General features: G+C 36.7%; 1 protein-coding gene across 3 annotated transcripts in view; it reads left to right on the top strand.

Moving 5' to 3' along the window:
* SPATA7 (spermatogenesis associated 7) overlaps positions 1-24,070 on the top strand; it is a 40,601-nt gene that overhangs the window by 9,006 nt on the left and 7,525 nt on the right. For 2 of the 3 annotated variants that reach the window (XM_032344747.1, XM_032344748.1), the window contains 5 exons: positions 3,122-3,169; positions 10,689-10,822; positions 18,476-18,951; positions 20,040-20,106; positions 22,364-22,479. In XM_032344747.1, coding sequence (XP_032200638.1) covers positions 3,122-3,169; positions 10,689-10,822; positions 18,476-18,951; positions 20,040-20,106; positions 22,364-22,479 — 841 coding nt within the window. Of the gene's footprint in view, positions 1-3,121; positions 3,170-10,670; positions 10,823-18,475; positions 18,952-20,039; positions 20,107-22,363; positions 22,480-24,070 lie in introns of all 3 variants that reach the window. The other variant, XM_032344745.1, reaches the window with a different exon arrangement.

The raw sequence follows: 24,070 nt of genomic DNA, 5'->3' as shown, positions 1-24,070 counted from the left end.
ACTTTCTATACCCAATTTAAACCCTCAGCTTCACTTCTAATTAGGGTAGATCTGTAGCAAAAATGAATATATATAAATGGATTTGCGTTTGGTGTGGTAAGATATCAACTGTTAACTCTAACTTTTATATGTAGAAAATTCAGAATGCCATTTTTATTAACTATATTTGATATCTGTATAATAACTATATTATCTGGTTTTACCTGTGTTATCCATAATATATTTTTTGTGGTTAGATATTGATCTTAATATAATAAAAGTTTGTAATCTGCTCTTTTGTTTTCGAATCTACTATAGAAATTGTACAAAGAGGATGCCAGCTACCACTTTTTTCTTTTTTGTGGCTTTATTGAGATAATAACATACACAATAAAATCAGCCAATTTTAAGCATATAGTTAAGTGTTTTGGAACATCTATACATTTGTATAATGACCACAACAATCATTCTGTAGCAGGTATTGACTAACTACAGCTCGTAGGTCAAATCCTCCTGCCACCTATTTTTGTACAGCTCTTGAGCTAAGAGTGATATTTATATTTATATTTTTAAACAGCCAGAAAAAAATCAAAAGAACAATATTTCATAACATGTGAAAGTCACATGAAATTCAAATGTCATTGTCCATAAATAAACATAATCATGTTCATTCTTGGATATATTGTCTATGGTAGCTTTTGCACTAACGAGCAGAGTGGACTAGTAGTAACAGAGGCCATAACCACTTCGTAAAGCCTGAAGGATTTACCATCTGTCCCTTTGCAGAAAACTATTCACTGACCCCTGATATAGGACATTCCCATCACCCTAAAAAGTTCTCCCTAGTCCTTTGCAATCAGTCTCTTCCACCAGTCCCTAGTAACCACTGATCTGCTTTCTATCACTATAGTTTTGCCTTTTGTAGAATTTCATACAAATGGAATCATACACTGTGTATCATTTTGTGTCTGGCTCCTTTCAATTAGCTAATGCTCTGGAGACTAATCCATGTTGGTATGTATATCCTTAATTCTTCCTTTTTATTGTTAAGCAGTTTTCCATTCAATGAATATACCACAGTTAGTTTATGAATTCATCAGCTGGTGGATATTTGGATTGTTTTGACTCAATTTTAGCCATTAAGAATAAAGCTGCTATAAACATTCATGTGTAGTCTTTGAACATGTGCTTCCTTTTTACTCTGATAAATGTATTCACTCGGAGTGGAATTGTTGGGTAAAATGTTAAGTATGTTTAACTTTTTAAGAAACAGCCTATTTTCCAGAGTGAGTAGTGACATTGTGTGTTTCTGTCACTTCCACATTCTCACTAGCACTTCCTTTTGGCCATCCTTCTGCAGCCATTCTAGTGGAGATTGAAGTCACTCATCAGGGTTTTAGCTTGTATTTCCCTAATGCCAAATGATGTCAAGGAACTTTCGTTGTGCTTATTTGCTAGCTGTAGAACTTTTTTGGTGAAATATCTGTTCAGATATTTTGCCCATTTTTTAAAATAAGTTGTTTCTTAATACTAAATTGTGAAAGTTCTTTGTATATTAAATACAGATCCTATATCAGATACATTTTCTCAGGGGGCTTATCTTTTTATTTTCTTAAAATTTTTATTATGAAATTATTTTAGACTTCTAGAAATGTAGCAAAAATAGTATAGTATCACAGAAACCCTTCACCCAGCTTTTCTTAGTGTCAAAATCTTACATAACCACAGTACAATTATTAAAACTAGCAACTGAATTGTGATAGAATACTATTAACTACAGATCTTATTTGAATTTCACCAGTTTTTCACCTATGTCTTCCAAGAAATTTTTGGTTTTTTTCATTTAAAGAGCTGTTTTTATTTATTTTATTATTTTTTAAGATTTTATTTATTTATTTGACACACAGAGAGAAAGATCACAAGTAGGCAGAGAGGCAGGCAGAGAGAGAGGGGAAAACGGGCATCCTGCGGAGCAGAAAGCCCAATGCAGGGCTGATCCCAGGACCCTGAGATCATGACCTGGGCCGAAGGCAGAGGCTTAACCCCCTAAGCCACCCAGGCACCCCAAGAGCTGTTTTTCAAATTGTAGTTCGCATTTTATGAAGTTTATATTTTAAATGACTTTGAAATCTAAAGAAAAACTGTATTTTGTGACATGTGAAATCAAGTTCAGCTTTTCAGTTATTTTAATAGTTTATACTTTTCATATCCTGCTTAAGAAATCTTTTCCTAATCTTAGGACACTAAGATTTTCTTGTGTTTTCTTCTAGAAGTATAAGTTTTAGCTCCTACATTTAAGTTAGTGATCCATTTTGGATGAGTTTTTATATATGACTTAAGTATCAATTTTTTGCCTATGACTATCCAGATATTCCCAGTACCATTTGTTGAAAAGATTGTCCTTTCTGTGTTGAATTGCCTTGGCAGTTTTTAAAAGACAGCTGATGCATATTTGAGGGTAAATTTCTGGACTTTTTGGTTCTGTTCTAGATCTTAAATGTTTATCTTTATTATAATACCACGCTGCCTTGGGCACCTGGGTGGTTCAGCCGGTTAAGCAGCTGCCTTCGACTCTGGTTGTCATCTCAGGGTCCTAGGATCAAGCCCCACATCTGGCTCCTTGCTCAGTGGGGAGCCTGTTTCTCCCTCTGCCTGCCACTCCCCCTGCTTGTGCTTCCTTTCTCTCCCAACCCCCATGTCAAATAAATAAAATCTTAAAAGAAAAAATACCATACTGCCTTAATTACTGTAGCATTACAGTAAGTCTTAAGGGTGCTTATCTGGGGACTCCAATTACAGATATGCTAAGTGCAGGATAGAGGTAGGTAAGTCAGTGATGCTCTATGCATTTATTTTCCAATCTTTATTTACTCTGTTTCATTTTGAATACTCATATTCAATTTGAATATATTGCTATATTTTCAAGTTCGCTAATACTTCCTTCTGCAGTATCCAATGAGCTATTAATCCCAACCTATGTATTTTTTTTATCAAGGGTATTATATTTTTCATCTCTAGAAGTACCATAAAAATCAAAACAAGGAACTGCAAATTCTGGAACTTTTTGTGCTTTCCACATCTGATATTTGTTGTCATTTATAACTATTAAGAATATTATTAAACAACTAATTTTTTTTTTCAGCTGCAGTAGACTGCTCGGTTCCATTAAGCATGAGTGCCAGCATCAAATGTAAGTTATTTTTCACATACTGACTTTTAAAAAAAACTCATGGCTAGATGGGTGATGGAGATTAAGGAGGGCAGTTGTGATGAGCACTGGGTGTCATCTATGACGAATCACTGAACTCTGCTCCTGAAAGCAATATTTCACGGTATGCTAACTAACTTAAAATATAAATAAAAAATATTTAAACCTTGCGGTAAACTACACATAACATAAAATTTACCATCGTAACCATTTGTACGTCTAACCAGTTTAACCATTTCAGTGACATTGGCTGTGTTCATACTGTGGTACAACTGTCACTACCGCCAATTTCTAGAACCCTTCTTGTCTTGCAAAACTGAAACTCACACCCATTAAACAATAACTACCTCTCAACCATCATTCTGTTTTCTGTCTCTGACTCTGACCACTCTGGTACCTCATGTAAGTGGAATCATCCCGCAGTGTGACTGGCTTAATTTACCTAACATAAGGTGCTTGAATTTCATCCATGTTGTAACATATGTCAGAATCTCCTTCCTTTTTAAGGCTTTTTTGTTTATACAGTCATATTTCAGTAGACACTTGGGTTTTTTCCACCTTTTGTTTGTTGTGAATAATTCTCCTGTGGGCATGGATATACAAATATCTTTTTGAGACCGGCTTCCATTCTTTTGGGTATATACCCAAAAGTGGAATTGCTAGATCATACAGCAATTCTACTTTTAATTTTTTGAGAAAAAACCACCATAGTATTTTGTACAGCAGCTGCATCATTTTGCATTTCCAGCAATAGTGTGCAAGGGCTCCAGTTTCTCCACATCTTCCCCAACATTTGTTATTTTCTATGTCTTTGATAGTAGCCATCCTATTAATGGGTGTTGATATATTGCCTTTTGAGGAAGTATTTTGTAACTTTTAAAGATTATCCATAAGTAGGGGTGCCTGGGTGGCTCAGTGGGTTAAAGCCTCTGCCTTCGGCTCAGGTCATGATCCCAGGGTCCTGGGATCAAGCCCTGCATCGGGCTCTCTGCTCAGCAGGGAGCCTGCTTCCTTCCTTTCTCTGCCTGCCTCTCTGCCTACTTGTGATCTCTGTCTGTCAAATAAATAAATAAAATCTTTTTTAAAGGGCGCCTGGGTGGCTCAGTGGGTTAAGCCGCTGCCTTCGGCTCAGGTCATGATCTCAGGGTCCTGGGATCGAGTCCTGCATCGGGCTCTCTGCTCAGCAGGGAGCCTGCTTCCCTTTCTCTCTCTCTCTGCCTGCCTCTACATCTACTTGTGATTTCTCTCTGTCAAATAAATAAATAAAAATCTTTTAAAAAAAAAATCTTTTTTTAAAAAATGCAGTCTTCAAAAAAAATCTGAATCATTTCAATGAAGATGTTTTTACCCAGTTGTCATTATCAGATAATCTTTAATGAAGATCACCTCTAAATGGGAAAGTTTTGCTGAGTTTTCATACTGATATTAATTTCCTGAACATGTAAATAAGATTATCTCTTTTTAAATTTAGATTGAGTGAGACAAACCATAAGTGACTCTTAATCTCACAAAACAAACTGAGGGTTGCTGGGGGGAAGGGGGCTGGGGGAGGGGGAGTGTATGGACATTGGGGAGGGTATGTGCTATGGTGAGTGCTGTGAAGTGTGTAAACCTGGTGATTCACAGACCTGTACCCCGGGGGATAAAAATATATTATATGTTTATAAAAAATAAAAAATTATTTAAAAAAATAAAAATAAATAAATTTAGATTGAGTATTAAAAAGCCTGCCTGAATGTATGTATTAATCCTCTTACTGAATCAAGCCCTGGGATCTAAGATTCATGTTCACCAATTTAAAATAATCAGGCATTTTGTGTAATATTTTGTTTAGTTCACCAGAATTTATTCATTGATTAATTCAGCAAATATTAGGCACCTACTATGTGCTAGATATTGTTCTAAAGGCCCTTGGAACAAAAGGAGGTGGAGGTGAATAAAGAACCTGCTTTTATAGAGCTTACATTCTAGTTGGAGGAGACAAATGATAAGAAAAATTTTAAAAAGATAAGGAAATACAGACTATGTCAGAGGGTGATGAGTACAATGGGGAAAAAATCAAGCAGGATAAGGGAGATTGAGAGTCTGCTTGGAAGAGAAGCCTACAGAGAAAGTGAGCAGAAACCTGAAAGAACTAAGGGAGAGGCATGGGGGTAGATGGGGGAAGAGGACCCATCAAGACGAAGGAAATGGCAAGTACAAAAGCCTTTAAATGGTATTGTGATAGGTGTATTCAGGGAACAGCAAAGAAAGCTATCTAGCCGATGTGCAGTGGGCCATTTGAAGGGTGTTAGGAAAAGAAGTTACTGAGATTGGACAGAGAGAATAGACTTGGTGGACTGTAGCCAGTGCAAGTGCTTTGCCTTTCACTCTGCATGGAGTTGGAATCCATTGGAGGGTCTTGAGTAGAAGAGGAATAATAGAGCCAGTTTAACTTTTACAAACATCTCTCTGGCTACTGAGTTGAGAATAGTCCATAAGGGGCAATGATAGAAGCAGAATGACTAGTTAAGAGAGAAGGGAGTTGGGGTAAATTGGAAGGAAAGGTGAATCACAAGAGACTATGGACTCTGAAAAACAATCTGAGGGGTTTGAAGTGGCGGGGGTTGGGAGGTTGGGGTACCAGGTGGTGGGTATTATAGAGGGCACAGATTGCATGGAGCACTGGCTGTGGTGAAAAAATAATGAATACTGTTTTTCTGAAAATAAATAAATTGAAAAAATTTAAAAAAAAAAAAGAGAGAGAGAGAGAGAAAGGAATGCAGTTAAGAAGTAACGGTGACTTGAGGCACCCAGCTGACTCAGTCAGAGCATGTGTCTCTTGATCTTGGGGTCATCAGTTCAAGCCCCACTTTGGGCATATGTTATAGGATTTTTATTCCCTTAGTACCCATGGTTCTTGGTCCTGCCACTTTGAAGAATGAAGAGGTAAACCAGACAGAGTGGTGGGCAGCAAAGTTTATTGAACAATAGTAGTACAGAGCTCCCAAAGAGGGAGGGGACCCGAGAGGGTTGCCCTTTGAGCTTATAAGTGTGGGGATTTTTATAAACTCTTTCATGAAACTATCTTAAGCATCCTGAGTGGGGAGCCCTGTGGATTGGCTGCTAAGGTGTGCCAGTCAGGCTTTGATCATGCACCCATCCACCCATTAGGTTATTGTTCACGCGTTGGCGATCTTGTGGACTGACATTTGGAGACTAAGTGATAGTGACCCATGCTCTATGGTTAGTTGTTTTGTTTCAGGATGTTATGCAAAAGCTGCTAGACAGGGTGCTCTTGTGGTCTTGTCTGAGCTGCAAATCAGGGTGCTAATGCAGTTTTGTCTTAGCTGTCTTGGTTCTTTTCTTTCTTCTTCGGGACCCTGGCTCTAAGTGTCCAACTAACCCGAACATACAGAGCTTATTTTAAAAAGAAAGAGAAAGAATGGAAGGAAAGGAAAGGAAGGAAAAGAAAGAAAAGAGAAAGAAAAGGAAGAAAAAATTTGAGAATTGACAGCATATAGATTGTATTTAAAGAATTGCTCCTCTTTTTTGTTTTTGGAATTTAGATTTAACTAGTGCTTATTTATCTCAGAGTTCTTTCTGCTTTTAGTCAGTTGAGGCAAGAGGTTCTCTTTTTTGCCATGTAAATGAAGAAAATTGCGATGGCTAGACGAATTACAAAGATTGTTAATCACCAAACCAGTGTAATTAATAATCATTATTCTTGTGTTATAGAGCTGATGTTCATTATAATTAATATAACTAACCTAGAAACAGATTTTATAGACACTTAAAAAAAGAAATCTCTTGGTTTGAGCCGTCTGTTTCTATAAGATACTCTCTTCTAACAGACTACTGACTCAGTCATTTCAATCTTCATAGTATCTAAGCTAGAATAGCTCTACATAGTTTGTTGAATTGTTTAAATAGTCCCATATTCGAGGGGTGCCTACGTGGTTCAGTGGGCTAAGCATCTGACTTGGTTTCGGCTTAGGTCGTGATTTCAGGGTCTTGGGATGGAGCTCTGTGTTGTGCTCTGTGCTCAGCAGGGAGTTGGCTTGAGGATTCTCTCTCTCCCTCTGTCCCTCCCCCAGCTCATGTGCACCTGTTCCCTTGCTCGCTCACTCTCTCTCTCTCAAATAAATCTTTTTTTAAAATCCCATATTTGTCTGCATTAAAAGACTTTTTACTTTTTATAGCACTTTTATTGACAAATGATTTGCATACCTCATTATTTTAGGGGCTCCTGGCTGGCTCATATCAGTAGAACATGTGACCCAATCTCAGGGTCATGAGTTCAAACCTGACATTGGGCATAGAGCTTACTTACTTAAGTAAATAAGATTCACTGATTTTTACTAAGTTTAAAAGTTATACAGACATCATGACAAACCAATTTTAGAACATTTGTGTCAGCCCCAAAAGATCCCTTATACCCATTTGCGACTGTTCTCTATTCCCACCCCTGGCTTCAGGCAACTACTGATCAACTTTTTATCTCTTTAGATTTGCTTTTTCTGGATATCTCATGTAAACTGAATATGGGGTTTTTGCATTATACTTTTCACTTAGCATATTGGTTTTTGAGATTCATCTGTGTCATAGTTTGTCAGTACTTCATTCCTTTTAATTGCTAAATAGTATTAAATTGTATGGATAATACCATATTTTGTCTATTCATCAGTTGATGGATATTTGCATTATTGCTGGGTTTTTTTGGCTATTATGAGTAGTGCTGCTAAGAACATTCAAGTACAAGTCTTTTGTGTAGATGTAAGTTTTCATTTCTTTTGGGTATATTCCGAAGAATGTAACTGCTAAGTCTTACGGCAAAATTATATTTAATTTTTTAAGAAACTGCCAAACTCTTTTCCTAAGGGGCTATACCATTTTACCTTCTTGCCTCCAACATATCCCTGCCAACACTTGTTATTGACTCCCTTTTATTGTTTGTTTGTTTGTTTGTTTGTTTGTTTGTTTAGTAATCTCTGCACCCAGTGTGGGGTGCAAACTCCTGACCCTGAGATCAAGAGTTGGGTGCTCTTCCAATGAGCCAGCCAGGTACCCCCTCTATTGACTCCCATTTTGATTACAGCCATTCTAGTGGGTGTGAAGTTGTATCTCATTATGGATTCAATTTGCATTTTCCTCATGACTAATGATGTAGAGCATTTTTTTCATATGTGTATTGGTCATTTGCTTGTCTTTGATAAATATTCAAATCTTTTGTCCATATTTTTTAGGGGGAATGGGGCTGGCAAGAGGAAGAGAGAGAGAGAGTCTTAAGCAGGCTCCACACCCAGATGTGAAGCTGGATGTGCATCTCCGTCCTGAGACCCTGAGATCATGACCTGAGGGTCCTGGGATTGAGCCCCGCATTGGGCTCTCTGCTCAGCAGGGAGCCTGCTAACCCCTCTCTCTCTGCCTGCCTCTCTTGCCTACTTGTGATCGATCTCTCTCTCTGTCAAATAAATAAATAAAATCTTTAAAAAATGTTTAAAAGTTTTTCATTTTAAGTAATTTTTTAAAATTATTTTTACCTAAGAAATCTTTGCCTCACCCAATGTCCTAAAGATTTACTCTTCTGTCTTCTTCTAAGAGTTTTATAGTTTAATCTCTCACATTTAAGTCTGTGATACATTTAGAGTTGATTTTTATGTATGGTATGAGGAGGTATTACTTAAATGAATAGGTTGGACAGATTTGGTAATATGGAAGTACTTTAAAACTGATAGTGTTGAGGACTCTGTTGAGGATTTTTTTACTCACTTGTTTTACTTTTAAGTGAAATAATAGATTTGACAGAGAAAATTCTATTAATTCACTCCACAGATATTATCTGCTATAATGTAGTTAATACATTAGTAATAATAACATAATAATTTAGTATATATTACATGTATAATAGTTAATAATTAAACAGGCATTTGAGGATAGAATAAACTGAAAGTAACACAGTTGACACCAACAGTTGACAAAATTGGGGTACCAACCCCCTCACATAGTCAAAAATGGCTATAGTTTTTGACTCTCCAAAAACTTCATTACTAAGAGCCTACTATTGACCTTACTGATAACATAGTCAATTAACATATACTTTGTGTGTTACATGTATTATATATATTGTGTTGTTACAATAGATTAAGCTAGAGAAAAAAATGTTATAAAGGAAATCACAAAGGGTGGGGGGCACCTGGCTGGCTTACTTGGTAGAATATGGGACACTTGATCGAGGGGTTGTAAGTTTGAGTCCCATGTTGGGTGTAGAGAATACTTAAAAATAAAAAGTCTTTTTAAAAAAATGGCCGAGTTACTAATTAGGTTTTAAAAAAGAATCACAGGGCGCCTGGGCGGCTCGTTGTTAAGTGTCTGCCTTCAGCTCAGGTCATGATCCCAGGGTCCTGGGATTGAGCTTCCATTGGGCTCCCTGCTCTGAGGGAAACCTCTTCTCCATCTCCCACTACCTCTGCTTGTGTTCCCTCTTTTGCTGTGTCTCTCTCTGTCAAAAAAATAAATACAATCTTAAAAAAAAACAAAAATTAAAAATTAGAAAAATATCAAAAGGAGAGAAAATACATTTACAGTACTGTGTTGCAAAACATGCACATATAAGTGGACCCATACAGTTCAAGAGTCATCTATATTACAGTCTACCTTTTAAAATAAATATATTTACCTTATCATGCTTATTTTTAAATATAGTTCAAACTTTAAAAATTAGTTTATTTTTTAAGCTTATAGAAATTTTAATAAATTGATTCAAATCAGAGTGATTTGAAACTTGAAATTATCTTGTCCATTAAATTGGGATAAGTTCCAATTTAAAAAGTATATGATAAATTTTTAATTTTATATGAAAATATAAGTCATTTTGATTATGGCTAACCTTATATTTAACTTTGAAATTTGACTAGCTTTCATTTTACCATTTTCAGCCTTCATACAGTGATAAATCTTTGATAACTCAGTGCCTGACCTAAAGCATTCTAAAGTGCAAAAACAATTTTTTCATTTATATTTCCAAATGAATAGTGCTTAAGAGATAGTAGAAATCAGTTATCCTAATTGAAAATAATGTTATCTTTTTGAAGTCTATAAAAGTTAAATTTATATGGTATGTGATATTATTGACAATAATATTGCATTTTGGGGGAAAGTGTATGGACTAATTCAGACTCTGCATTTGGTGATGACAGAGTCACAAACAAAACATAAAGCATTTCTCACCTTCAGTATTGCTGTGAATATCTGCTAGGAATTGCTTTCTTGAGCTCTTAGGCTTAGCTAGTTTGTCACATCTTGTTTATGTTTTTTAAATAATGCACTTAAAGTTTCTGTAAATTAAATATTTGTTAGGTTCCCTTTGTACAGAATAGTGTATGGATTTTTATTTATATATATCAATAGTATAAACATTTTTAGCAAGAAAAAAAAATGTGCCCTTTATTAGTCTTCTAAGACCAAAACCTTAATTTTTCTGTTTTGTTCTTTATTTTAAAAGATTTGTTTTCCCCATCAGATGCAGACCAACAACGAAGAGAGAAACTCAAAAAGGAATTAGCACGATGTGAAAGGGAGTTGAAATTAAGTAAAACAGCAGTGCAGGCCAATTCTAAAAATAATTCTAAGTCATTATTTAACACTCTACAAAAGGTAAGATAGTATTTTTGCCTGTTAAAAGCAGATGTTTCTAAGGTATTTCATTAGTGGTACACCCTGACTTCATGGTGGTATGTTTACTGTAGGTCAGAATCAGTAAACTTCTTATGTAAAGAGCCAGGTAGTAAATATTTTAAGCTTTTCAGGGCCACAGTCTCACAATTCTTGTGCCCTTGGACTGTAGCCACAGATAAGATGTAAATGAATGGGCATAGCTGAGTTCCAGTAAAACTTTATTTAAAAAGACAGTAAGCCAGATTTGACCTCCAGGCTATAGTTTACTGACATCTGCTCTTGGTGTTTTGTGATACCCTTTAGTATCTGATTGAGGAAGTTCTCTTATTCTTCGTTTGCTTGGGGATTTGTTTTTCTTTCTCATGAATGGATGTTAATTTTATAAAATGCTTTTTCTGCATTTTTTGAAAACATAGTATCATTTTCTTTTTAATTTGTGTATGTAGTGAATTATAGACAAGTTTCTAATGTTAAAACAACTTTGCATTCCTAGTATAAACACAACCTTGTCATAATGCAATACTTTTTTTATACATTGCTGGATACAGTTGCTAATATTTGTCTAGGATTTTAGCATCTACCACCATTTTTTTTTAAGATTTTATTTATTTGACAGGGACACAGCGAGAGAGGGAACACAAGCGGGGGAAGTGGGAGAAGGAGAAGCAGGCTTCCCACTGCGCAAGGAGCCCCATGTAGGACTCTATCCGAGGACCTTGGGATCATGACCTGAGCTTAAGGAAGACGCTTAACGACTGAGCCACCCAGGCACCCCCATCTACCACATCATTGATACTGACTTGTCATTTTCCTTTTTTTCTACTCTATATATGGTTACAGTAGCCTCATAAAATAAATTGGGTGCTATTTCCTTTTTTTTTTCCATGCTCTAGAATAGTTTCTGTAAGTTTGGACTTTTTATTTGGTGGCTCAACATTAAAAATACCTGGGCCTAGAGTTTTTCTTTGTTAGAAGCTTTTTGTTTACTAATTCAAGTTTTTGAATCATTATGGAACTATTTTTTGTTGTTGTTTTTATGCTGGAAGTTGTCCATTTCATCTAGATTTTCAAATTTTTGGCATAAATTTATTTAAATATAATCTCTTAATCTCTCCTGAATAAGTATTATTTCCCCATTTTTATTCCTCATGTTGTTTGTGCCTTTATTCTTCTTTCTTTGATTTTTTCCTCACCAGAGATTTGTCATTTTTTTTTAACCTTTTTAAAGGACACTTTGTTTTACCTCATTAATCTTCCCTATTATATTTTGTTGGGTTTTTTTGTTTGTTTTTGTTTTTGTATTTTGTTTTTTAATGTCTGCTCCTATCTTTCTTTTCCCCTTTTGGTTTTCTTTGGATTTATTTTGTCTTACTTTCCTACTTTTGCTTAGCTTATTTTCAGCTAACTTCTGGACAGTATAAGCATATATTTTAAGGTTATAAATTTTCCTCCACATGCTGCTTTAGCTGCATCCCACAAGTTTTTTAATGTGGTATTTTTTAATGTGGTATTTTTATTATGATTTAATTCAGAGTATTTTCCATTATAATCTCTTTTTTAACCCGAGTCATTTAGGAGTATTTCTTAATCTGTGTCTATTTTTTTTTCCCTACAAGTTTTCTCTTGTTCCAGATTTCTAGCCTAATCATAGAATATCTATATGATGCTGATCTCTTGAAATTTGTTGAGAAATTTATTTTATGGCCCAGTAGGTAGACAAACTTCTTAAAATGCACTGTCAAGATGTGTTTGAAAGTATTCTATAGCTGTTGTGTACAGTATTTACTATCCCGTGTATTCATTAGATTAAATTTCATATTCATTCAGATCTTACTGATTTGTCTGATCAGTCTGTCATTTATTAAGAGAAATCTTCTATAGGATATTTCTCTAAAAGATTGAACTGCCACGGTGCCTGGGTGGCTCAGTTGGTTAAGTGACTGCCTTCAGCTTAAGTCACGATCCCAAGTCCCGGATTGGGCTCCCAGCTCCATGGTTAGTCTGCTTCTCCCTCTGACCTTCTCTGCTCTCATACTCTCTCTCTCTCTTTCCCTCAAACAAATAAATAAAATATTTTTTAAAATAGTACTGCCAATTTTTGTTTTATAGATTATGAGTCTATATTATTATTCTATATATACAGATTTAGAGATAATATATTTTCTTGGTGAATCAAACCTGTTATCACTGCTTTGAGTTTGTCTTAATGTTTTCTGTATTAAAGTGTTTTCTGATAATGATATAGTTAAACCAGTTTTCTTTTGATTAGTACTTTCTTGATATATCTTTTTCCATTTCTTAATCCTAATGTTTTAGGTGGATCCTAAGGTTTGGTTTGGGTTTTTTTTTTTTTTTGAGATTTTATTTATTTACTTGACAGAGAGAGACACAGGGAGAGAGGGAACACAAGCAGGGGGAGTGAGAGAGGGAGAAGCAGGCTTCCCATAGAGCAGGAGCTGAAGGCAGACACCCAGGCACTTTTTTTTTTAAAGATTTTATCTATCAGAGAGAGAGAGAGAGAGCTCACACACAAGGGGAGGAGAAGCAGGCTCTCTGCTGATCCAAGGAGCCCAGTGCAGGACTGGATCCCAGGACCTGAAGCTGAAGGTAGATGCTTAAACAACTGAGGTACCCAGGTGTCCCTAAAGATTTTGTTTTTAATGAATTCTATACCCAATGTGGGCTCAAACTCACAACCCCAAGATCAAGAGTCACATGCTCTACCAACTAAGCCAACCAGATGCCCCTTAGTGATTGTACTTTATAACTGAAAATTTAAAATATTTTTCTATCAATATAAATTAATAATTATATTTGGGGATAAGAATAGAGTTTGTTAAAAATACATAATTAAATCTGTAAATGTAAGAGTATTTTCTTTCATTTTCCTTTAGCTTTTGTAATCTTTTTTCTGACTCCATAAAGCAGTTCATTTATGTTTTATATGTGTGTGTATTATATATATTTTTTAACTTGCCTACATTTTTTTATAAGCCTTGCTGATAAATATTTAGACAAGTTCAGATTCAAATTATTATTTTTGGTATATTTAATAATTGGGTTTTATGGTTAATAGATACCTATCTTAATTATAATCTGCATTTACTGAACTTTGCTACAAATAAAAAGAAAATGCTAACTTTAGTGGCACCTGGATGGCTCAGTTGGTTAAGCGTCTGCCTTCAGCTCCAGTCAGGATCCCAGGGTCTTGGGATCCCAGGGTCCCACATCAGGCTCTCTGCTCGGTGGGAGCCTGCTTCTCCCTCTCCCTCTCCCTCTGCCTGATGCTCTGCCCGCTTGTGCTCTCTCTGTCTCTCTCTCTGCCAAACGAATAAATAAAATCTTAAAAAAAAAGAAAGAAAGAAATGCTAACTTTACCCTCTGAACATATTAGCCATTTATATACATGAGATCATATAATCAAAAGCCTTTTCTCATAATTGCCTATACAGTCATGCTGTTTTTCTCTCACACTTTGACTCATCTCAGGAGTCTCTGGTACCTTCCAGTCTGTACCCCATAACTCCACGCAATTATTCACCACTCACTCACATCTCTGACACATCACTTACTACTTGCTATTATGATTAACTGAATATGTGTATATGACCCATATTCCTTTTTTTTTTTTAAGATTTTATTTATTTATTAGACAGAGATCACAAATAGGCAGAGAGGCAGGCAGAGAGGCGGGAGCGGGGGAAGCAGGTTCCCCACCGAGCAGAGAGCCAGACTCGGGGCTTGATCCCAGGACCCCCCACACCATGACCTGAGCAAAGGCAGAGGCTTAACCTACTGAGCCACCCAGGTGTCCCATGACCCATATTCCTAAATAAATCTATGAAACATGTTTAAAGCAGTATGAAACAATGAAAAGCAAGAACTATCAATTTCTTTTATAAAATATAATCTGAAACTTTTTTTCAAAACAAGTGTTAACTACATTTTTAAATAATTTGTACCCACCCTTTTCTGCAATTGGATTGATCTCTCAACTGCTTTAAAATCCGACAATTGGAGGAGCTTCTGGTTGAGTGTCCTTTGGGCTCAGGTCATGCATGGTCTCAGGGTCCTGGGATCAAGCCCCACATGGGGCCCTGTGTGGGGCTCATGTTCTCTCAAATAAATAAATAAAATCCTTTAAGATTAATTAGCTAATTAATTTTAAAAATCTGACAATTGGAAAATCTTTGTATACTATTTCGTCTGACATTTTCCCTGAAAACATTTAGTACTCAGTTCTGTGATTATAAACTTTGATATGTATTCTTACATGAAAACATTTTGAGTATATAAACTATGCAGTAATTATCACTTTGCATGAATTTTTAAAATCACAGAAACAGTTCACAAAAAACTTGCATTGAACTGTAAAGCTGACTTAAAGTCAACATGGTCAAATTACCACCAGAATTTTTGTTCCATTCACATGTTATTGATAAACCCTTTTCTGATTTTAGAACCTAACAGTTATCTGTTTTTCAGATTTTGGTGAATTTACCAGTGTGTTGCATATTTTCTGTGAAAATTATATCCAAGCTTTCTGATATTCATAGCTACAGGAAACTATAATATAATCTCAAAAAAGCAGAGGTATAATTGATTTCATACTATGTTCTACTGGTTTCCAAAGAAAAAAAGAGTGTAGAGTGCCTAGGTGGCTCAGTGGGTTAAGCTTCTGCCTTTGGCTCAGGTCATGATCTCAGGATCCTGGGATCAAGCCCCACATCGGGCTTTCTGCTCAGCAGGGAGCCTGCTTCCCCTCTCTCTCTGCCTGCTTCTCTGCCTACTTGTGATCTCTCTCTCTCTCTCTCTGTGTCAAATAAATAAAATCTTAAAAAGAGAGAGAGAAAGTATAGAATACAAGGTAGGAATTATGAGACAAAAATACAGGAAAGCTTCTTGCTTTTAGTCAGTTCAAAAGCAATTTTTCTAGCTCATTTCAGATAGATGAGAGTATATTTCTGCCTTTAAAGACTTTTTTTGGTGTTCCATTTTGTTTACTAAAATACCATTACTGATAAGAATTTTCTTAACAGGCAGCCTAATGCCTTGTGCATTTCTGCCTGCTCTCATCTCAGCCTGTACTGTTCGTCTAAGTGTAAGTAATTCCTGTGATTATTATTTTAAAACCCTGTAGGATTTTTCAGATCCTACTTAGAAACTTTTCCCCTGGGAGCCAAAGTCTTGTGGTATATAAGCTATGAGTCTTGTTTGGAACCACTTTTCTTTTCTTTTCTTTTCTTTTCTTTTTTAAAGATTTTATTTATTTATTTGACAGACAGAGATCACAAGTAGGCAGAGAGGCAGGTGGAGAGAGAGGGGGAAGCAAGCTCCCCACTGAGCAGAGAGCCCAATGTGGGGCTCGATCCCGGGACCCTGACACCATGACCCCAGCCGCAGAGGCTTTAACCCACTGAGCCACCCAGGCGCCCCTGGGAGCACTTTTTAAAACTAATATATTGAAATTCTTTAAAAAGTACCCTAGTGAATCAGAATTTAATGCAAAAATATTTCCTTGCCTTGACTAATTTTGCCTTATATTTGAGATCAGGTTAGAAAGTACTTGGAAAGGAAATGGCAGGTGACTTGACCAGTTTTAGGCTTCAGTTAAATTATTCAGTCATCTGCAATTTTCTTACTTTGATAAATCAGTACGTAGGTAGCTGACAGATTCACCATCAGGAAAAGAGTTAAAATCAGTTTCAAATTCCTCGTGGTGTAAAAAGTCTAAAATACAGGGACACCTGGCTGGCTCGGTCAGTAAAGCATATGACTCTTGATCTTGGGGTCGAGTTCGACCCCCACATTGTGGGTAGAATTTACTTTTAAAAAAATCTAAAATATGTAATTTTCGGATGAGATTTTTAATAGACAGTGTGATACGGTGGTGTAGAGCATAGGCTCAGCCTGGGTCTAAATCTATGAGACCCTGCACCACCTGAGTTTCTTCATCTCTGAAATAAAAGTAGTATTTGTATCACCACCCAAAAGTTGATGGGAGGATTAAATGAGTTGTGCATGTAAATTACTTAGAACTGTACCTTATAGATAGTCAGCATAGTAACTTACGAGTAGCAGTGATAGAAGTTCTTAATTGTCCTCTTTTATCCTGCTCAATGGCAAGAATAGTACCTTGCACACAGGAAGCACTCAGCTATTCTCTTACTCAGCTTGTCCATCTTCTTTTCTTTCTCTCTCTGTGAGCTTGAAGGGCAGAAGTAACAGCTAACTACTAGCCATTGCCCCCTCAGAATCTATGCCTTCCATGTAACTTCCCCTCTACCTAATAAAGTGCCTCACAGTTCTACAAAGGATACACAGGTGTCCATAAAGTCTGGAATCATAGACATGGCATCTTGGGCATCTAATCTGTAAAAGAATAAAATATTATCTATGTTTTAAGACTTTGTGTCAGGGCACCTGGGTGGCTCAGATGGCTAAGTGTTTCCCTTCGGCTCAAGTCATGATCCCAGCATCCTGGGACCGAGCCCCACATCAGGCTCCTGTCTCAGCAGGGAGTCTGCTTCTCCCTCTCCTTCTGCCTTTCCCCCTGTTCATGCTCTCTCTCTCTCTCTCTCTCTCTCTCTCTCTGTCTCTGTCTCAAATAAGTAAATAAAATCCTTTAAAAAAAATTGTTAAAAAAAAAAAAAGACTTTGTGGATACCCTATAGAAATGGTTCTTTCAAAATTAAACCAAAAAGAAATAGAGCAGTCCAAAAGTTCAAAGTCCTTTCAGCTTTCCCTTCTCATGAGAAGTTGAGAAGTTCCTTTTCATTTCTTCAAAGCCTTGAAGTCAGAGGAACTGCTGACACTGGAGATTTCCAGAAAGACATGATGAGAAGGGAAGGATGTTGCCACCAAGAGAGTGGTTGAGAAGGGGATTGGTATTCACGAGTGGTTTGGAAATTGTCAGATAAAACTGAGATCTACCTGTAGATCTCAATATACAAGTTCAAGACCACAAATATAGGTAGATGTTAGTAATTTTTTTTTTTTTTTAAGTTTCAGAAAGAACAATGATTGCTGGGGCACCAGGGTGGCTCAGTCGATTAAGTGTCTGGCTTCAGCTCAGGTCTTGATCCCCATGTTGGGCTCCCTGCTCAGCGGGGAATCTGCTTCTCTCTTTCCCTTTGTTCCTACCCCCGACTCGTGTTCTCTCCCTCTCTCTGTCTCTCTTACTCACTCTGTCAAATAAATCTTTAAAAAAAAGAAAAATGATGGATATTACTTATATTTAGAATTGTATTTTTTATACTAATAATTCAAAACCTTGAATAGGACTTCATATACAGGGGCGCCTGCATGGCTCAGTGGGTTAAAGCCTCTACCTTCAGCTCAGGTCATGGTCTCAGGGTCCTTGGATTGAGCCCCGCATCGGGCTTTCTGCTCAGCAGGGAGCCTGCTTCTTCCTCTCTCTCTGCCTGCCTCTCTGCCTGCTTGTGATCTCTGTCAAATAAATAAATAAAATCTTTAAAAAAAAAAAAAACCTTCATATACAATGCCAACATCTTCAGGAATATATAATCTCCAAACCCACAAAGGCAGCTCTTTTTTGGTGTATAATGTGGAGATCCCCAATTATGTAAATTTTTAAACATAATTGATGACCATCAAACCAAATGTTCTCAGCCCTCAGGAGAACCAGAAGATGAAGATATGTTAATCAGAGAAGTGAATGGATTTCCATCCTTTACAAAGTCACCAGTAACTTCTTCAGAGAGACTACACCTCAATCTTCTACCTAAACCTGATAAAGTCTTCACAAATGGTACTGAGAAGAACTCTAGTTCCTCTGTGTTCAACATGGATTACACTGCCTCTGGGCCCAGGAAAGCGTGCTCTGGAACTTCATATGGCAGAGGGCCCAAGAGCACATTCCCAAATACCCATCGGTTTCAGTTAGTTATATCAAAAGCACCCAGTGGGGACCTTTTGGATAAACATTCTGAACTCTTTTCCAACAGACATTTGCCATTCACTCCACGCACTTTAAAAACAGAAGCAAAATCTTTCCTGTCACATTATCGATACTATACGCCTGCCAAAAGAAAAAAGGATTTTACAGATCAGCGGATAGAAGCTGAAACTCAGACTGAGTTAAGCAGGTATGGCACATTGACAGCCATTAGTAAGTCCTTCAGGGTGTTGTAGAATTAAATAATAATAATCTTTATTTTTTATCATGTATCTAATGCATCAGACTTGAATGAGATGAGATTAATGGGACTTTTCCTTTTGCTTGTATCACTGGAACTACCTAAGTAATTGTTGAAAAGTAGCTATAAAACTTGTCAATCTCCTTATAAACAGAGATGTTACATATTTTAATTTATTGTTTCAAACATGGTATAGGCTTTTAAATACACTTTCAGAGAATCCTCAAAATAAGTCATCAAACAGCATTGTGTAATTATGCCTATAGATTTGTGTTAAAAATGGCAAAACAATGAGCTATCAAGGAAAAAAACACTTTCTCTGACTCTCCCTGAGCTCCTTTCCTGCAAATATTCAGCCCCATTCTTATATAACAACAACTCCCGGGAATAATTTAGCCAAGTGGGATAATTTCTAGAAATTAAGTATAATTTGCTTCAATAATGTTTTCATATTTGATAGCGCCTGGCACAAAATGAATATTCAGTAAAAGTCTGCCAAATGATTGAAGAAAAACAAATCTTACAAAGTATTAATAACTGATTTGAGATTTTTTTTTCCTGGAATTACATAAACAACTATTTACCTGGTCCTAGGTTTTAGCTATTTTTAGAAAGCAAAAAACAATTTAGGACTAGTATTCTTTTCTCTGCGTATAGAGAAGAGGTACGATAATATCAGATGAGTCTGTGTTCATTTAACCTCAAGAATTAAGGAATGGGGAGAAATGAGAAAAGCAAGCATATTACATCCTTTTTTTTATTATTATATGTCTGACAGCTTTTTAGGATAATAGATCCTATTTCCCTATTCCCATTCTATCCAGCTGAAATCTAGCTGCTTTTCAAAGAAAATGGGAAAAATAAGCTGTGTAATCCAAACCATATCTATGTCCTGATTATATAATTAGAAATCACACATTTTATAAGAATAGATGGATTTCATCTCTTATATCGGAGAGGTTTTTTAAGACAGTAAACTTGTTATCAGGGTATTTGTACTTCAAAGCTTGACAGTTACTTCTTTTAAAATATTACAGCTTTAAATCTGATTTTGAGACAGGTGACACCAAGAACTTCACAGATTCAGAAGAAAACACAGAACAGGTAATAAAAATGAGATCTCTTTGTGTGCCACATTGGAATTATAGCTGCTTTAACTTAATAAAATACGTGTAGCTGTTTGGACTTGAGTAATCTCTTGGTGACACTTCTTGTAGATGATGTAACCAATATAGAGAAGGACTAACTATTTATACATGGCCGTAGCTCTATTTGAATGGCCAGATGGATCCTGCTCAGTCTGGGATATCATTTGTTGTTAGCACTTTTTCTAGATGGTTGGTTGGCTGGCTGGCTAGCTAGATGAATAAATGAATAAGATACCTTAAATGTTGCTTTCAGAGATGTAGACTTGGATCACTGAAGGAGCCAGAAAAGCAATACAGAAGTTATTTTAGTTTCTATGCCAGTACTTTTTTAAATTGCCACTGATTATTGGAAATTATACATAGTATAAGAATAGATGAATATCATTCTCTTATCTTTGCTTTTACTTTTTTCTAGACCATAAGGCTCTTTTCAATAGCATTTATGTTTTTGAGTGCTTGGTCATTTCTTTTAAAATATTACAGCTTTAAGTCAATTTTCTCATAAACTGATTATTTTTATTTTAGGGGTATTAATCATACACTTGTGTCCTAATTTAAATTTATTCTTTATAAAAAACAGTTTGTCTATTAAAATGCCAAACACAGGGATGCCTGGGTGGCTCATTCAGTTAAGCATTAGACTTCAGCTCAGGTCATGGTATTAGGGTCCTGGGATCGAGTCCCACAGTCAGGCTGTCTGGTCACTGCGGAGTCTGCTTCTGCCTCTCCCTCTGCCTCTCCCCCAACCTGCGCACACTCTCTCCCTTCCTCTATCTCTCATGAATAAATAAAAATCTTTTAAAAAGAAGTATTGAATAAAATAAAATGTCAAACAGATTTTGGGGATAAAAGAATAAAATATAATCTTCTCTTCTGGATATGGGTAGATAATTGTCAGTTTCCATCTCAGTCATAAATACCTGTTTGACATGGGACCCTGCCATTTAAAGCCCAAGGGCAATCACTTACCCTCTGAGAGCTCTACATCTAGAAAAACTACTTAATGTGTAGGATCACTGGAAAGTGTAAATGATATAGGTAAAGTGCCTAGCCTGAGAAGGGCTCCGTAAATTATGGCTATGACTAGCTTGAGATTTAGGAAGACAGTTAGCTCTGTAGATAACTAAATAAAGCAGAAATCCCATTTTCATGACATTGTGCTCCAAATGCTTATCCATAACCCTATAAGAAAATGATGTGTCCTTTACTCCATAATCTGTACCACCAGCAATCTACTTGGAAAACTTAGTAAGTATTAATCTGCAATAGACCAGATTTTAACAGCACCTTACATAATTTGGCATAATTTGGCATTGTGAAGATTAATGCAAGTAAATGCTTGGCACAGTAAGCAGCACATAGTAAGGATTCCATAAAGGTAAGCTGCCATTATTTTTTTTTGTTAATATTATTGATTGTACTGTCAGAGCTACCACTGCTTCTCTATATTTGATATATTGGCATTTGAAACAAATGGGCTATTTGAATTTCTGTTATAATGGTATATTTTGTACATTTTTTAGGGGTTCCTTAACACCTGCAAATTTACTTCATTTTCTCTTTGTGTAGTTTATTTATGGTAATTCCTTAATGGATTTAAAATATCCCTTATTAAAATATAAGAAATAAGAAGCTATTTTTACCTTGCTTTAAATACATTTAAGAAAGAAGTCTTTGAGTGGTGCCGGGGTGGCTCAATCAGTTACACATCTGCCTGTGGCTCAGGTCATGATCTCAAGGTCCTGGGATCAAGCCCCGCATCAGGCTCCCTGCGCTTCCCCTGCCCTGGCTCTTTCTGCATCCTTCCCCCTCAAATAAATAACTAAAATCCTTTAAAAAAAAAAAAAAAAAAAAAAGGAATCCTTGATTGGGTAGAAAAAAAAATTTTTTTTCTTTTTATTTGACAGAGATCATAAGTAGACAGACAGAGAGGCGGGGGGTGGGGAGCAGGCTGCCCCCTGAGCAGAGAGCCCCATGTGGGGCTCAATCCCAGGACCCTGAGATCATGACCTGAGCTGAAGGCAGAGGCTTAACCCACTGAGCCACCCAGGCGCCCTGAAAATGTATTTTAAAACAGCCTTGGTCATAGTATATGACTATGCCTATGGGATAGATCCTTGACTTTTTTGAAATTTGCTATTTTGCTTTATTTCTGCTTTCATAATGTATTTTTGAAGCAAAATAAAGTTTGATTCTTCTCATTACATCCCCAGGCATCTAATTGTATGACATATGATATCAAAGAAAAAATAGCTCCTTTACCTTTACAAGGGCATGACTTACCATGGGACGAGATTAAAGATGGCACTCTCCAGTGTTCCTCACCAAGGTAAACAGCTTACAGAAGTCATTACAACTGTCTATTTAACTGCTTTCCTGTGTAACAGATAATATTTGCAACATAAGTACTATTCTAATTACGTGCACTCTAATCTCTTTTGGTGTTCTACAATTCAGTGGCAGTGTTAGTTTTACTAAGGAAATTTTACAAAGTAGGTACTCAATAAAAGTTTAAGTGAATTCATTTGCTAATTCATTAATAAAGAAAAAGGCAATACTGGCTTGTATTATTTGCCATTGCTATTCATATGAAAAGGGATTTTCCTGGGGTGCCTGGGTGGCTCAGTTAAGTATCCAATTCTTGATTTCGGCTTGGGTCATGATCCCAGGGCCATGAGATTAAGCCCCGCACTGGGCTTCCTGCTGGGTGTGGAGCCTCTTAAGATTCTCTCTCTCTCTCTCTCTCTCTCTGCCCCCCAGCCCCCGCACACATGCACAGTCTTGAAAGAAAGAAAGGAAAGAAAGAAAGGGATTTTCCTGAAGACAAATCCTGTGGCAGAAATAATACTGAAGAACCTCACAGTTCGAGGATTCATAATTCATGATTTTGAATATTTACCATATGCTAGTGTGGTATCTGTCACTGCTGTGTAACTGGCATTGTTTTTAAAAACTACACATCATATTTCATAATTATGGAATACTACACCTAAGTAAAAATGATAGGTTAGCAAAAATGCCTTTGATAGTTATAGCTGTCAAATGTATTTCCAGTATCAGAGGTTATATATGAGATGGAGGTGGAAATAAAGGACTAGAGGTTAAAAAGAGGGCAAGAATGAGTTGTCATATAGCAGACCAGAAGGCCAAGCACACGTGATCCCTCAGAGCCCAGGTCCTCCCTTAGGCCCTTCCTAAGGGAGATGGCACCTGGCAGGGCTGTGGGCGGTTCATTCCTAACCTCTCTTGTCTTGAAATTCATGATGCTTCAGTACTCGTAACAAGATTTATAAGCTAACCCTTGCGCCACTCTGCAATGAATATGAAGAATGACCTAAAGAAAGGAACATTTATCTTTTCTAGTAGTTTCTATCTAAAAGAAGTAAAGCAAAATATTTATAATTGTGCGTATCTGAATAAAAGATTAGAATTATCTAATTATGACATGACTAAATATTAACAAAATTCATCATAATGATGAGCTTAAAACAGTTTTTCATAGGGAAATCTGTTTCCAGCATTATTTATATGTTAACCTTGTCAAAGTGAAATTGTGTGTACTAGGTAAGTGATATAGCCCAGTTTGGAAAAGGATTGTGGAAACACCTGGGTAGCTCAGTCGGTTAAGCATCCAGCTCTTGATCTCAGCTCAGGTCTTGATCACAGGTTGGTGAGTTCAATCCCCACACTGGGCGTGGAGCCTACTAAATATGTACTTACATACAGTATGTACACTGAATTTGTAGTCAGAAGAAAGACTAATTAAAAATGTCCTTGCTGGGGCGCCTGGGTGGCTCAGTGGGTTAAAGCCTCTGCCTTTGGCTCGGGTCATGGTCCCGGAGTCCTGGGATCGAGCCCCGCATCGGGCTCTCTGCTCAGCGGGGAGCCTGCTTCACTCCCCACCCACCCTCTGCCTGTCT

The sequence above is a fragment of the Mustela erminea genome, chromosome 5, assembly GCF_009829155.1.
Source record: "Mustela erminea isolate mMusErm1 chromosome 5, mMusErm1.Pri, whole genome shotgun sequence".
Lineage (NCBI taxonomy): Eukaryota > Metazoa > Chordata > Mammalia > Carnivora > Mustelidae > Mustela > Mustela erminea.
This window is presented reverse-complemented; position numbering and strand designations above follow the sequence as displayed.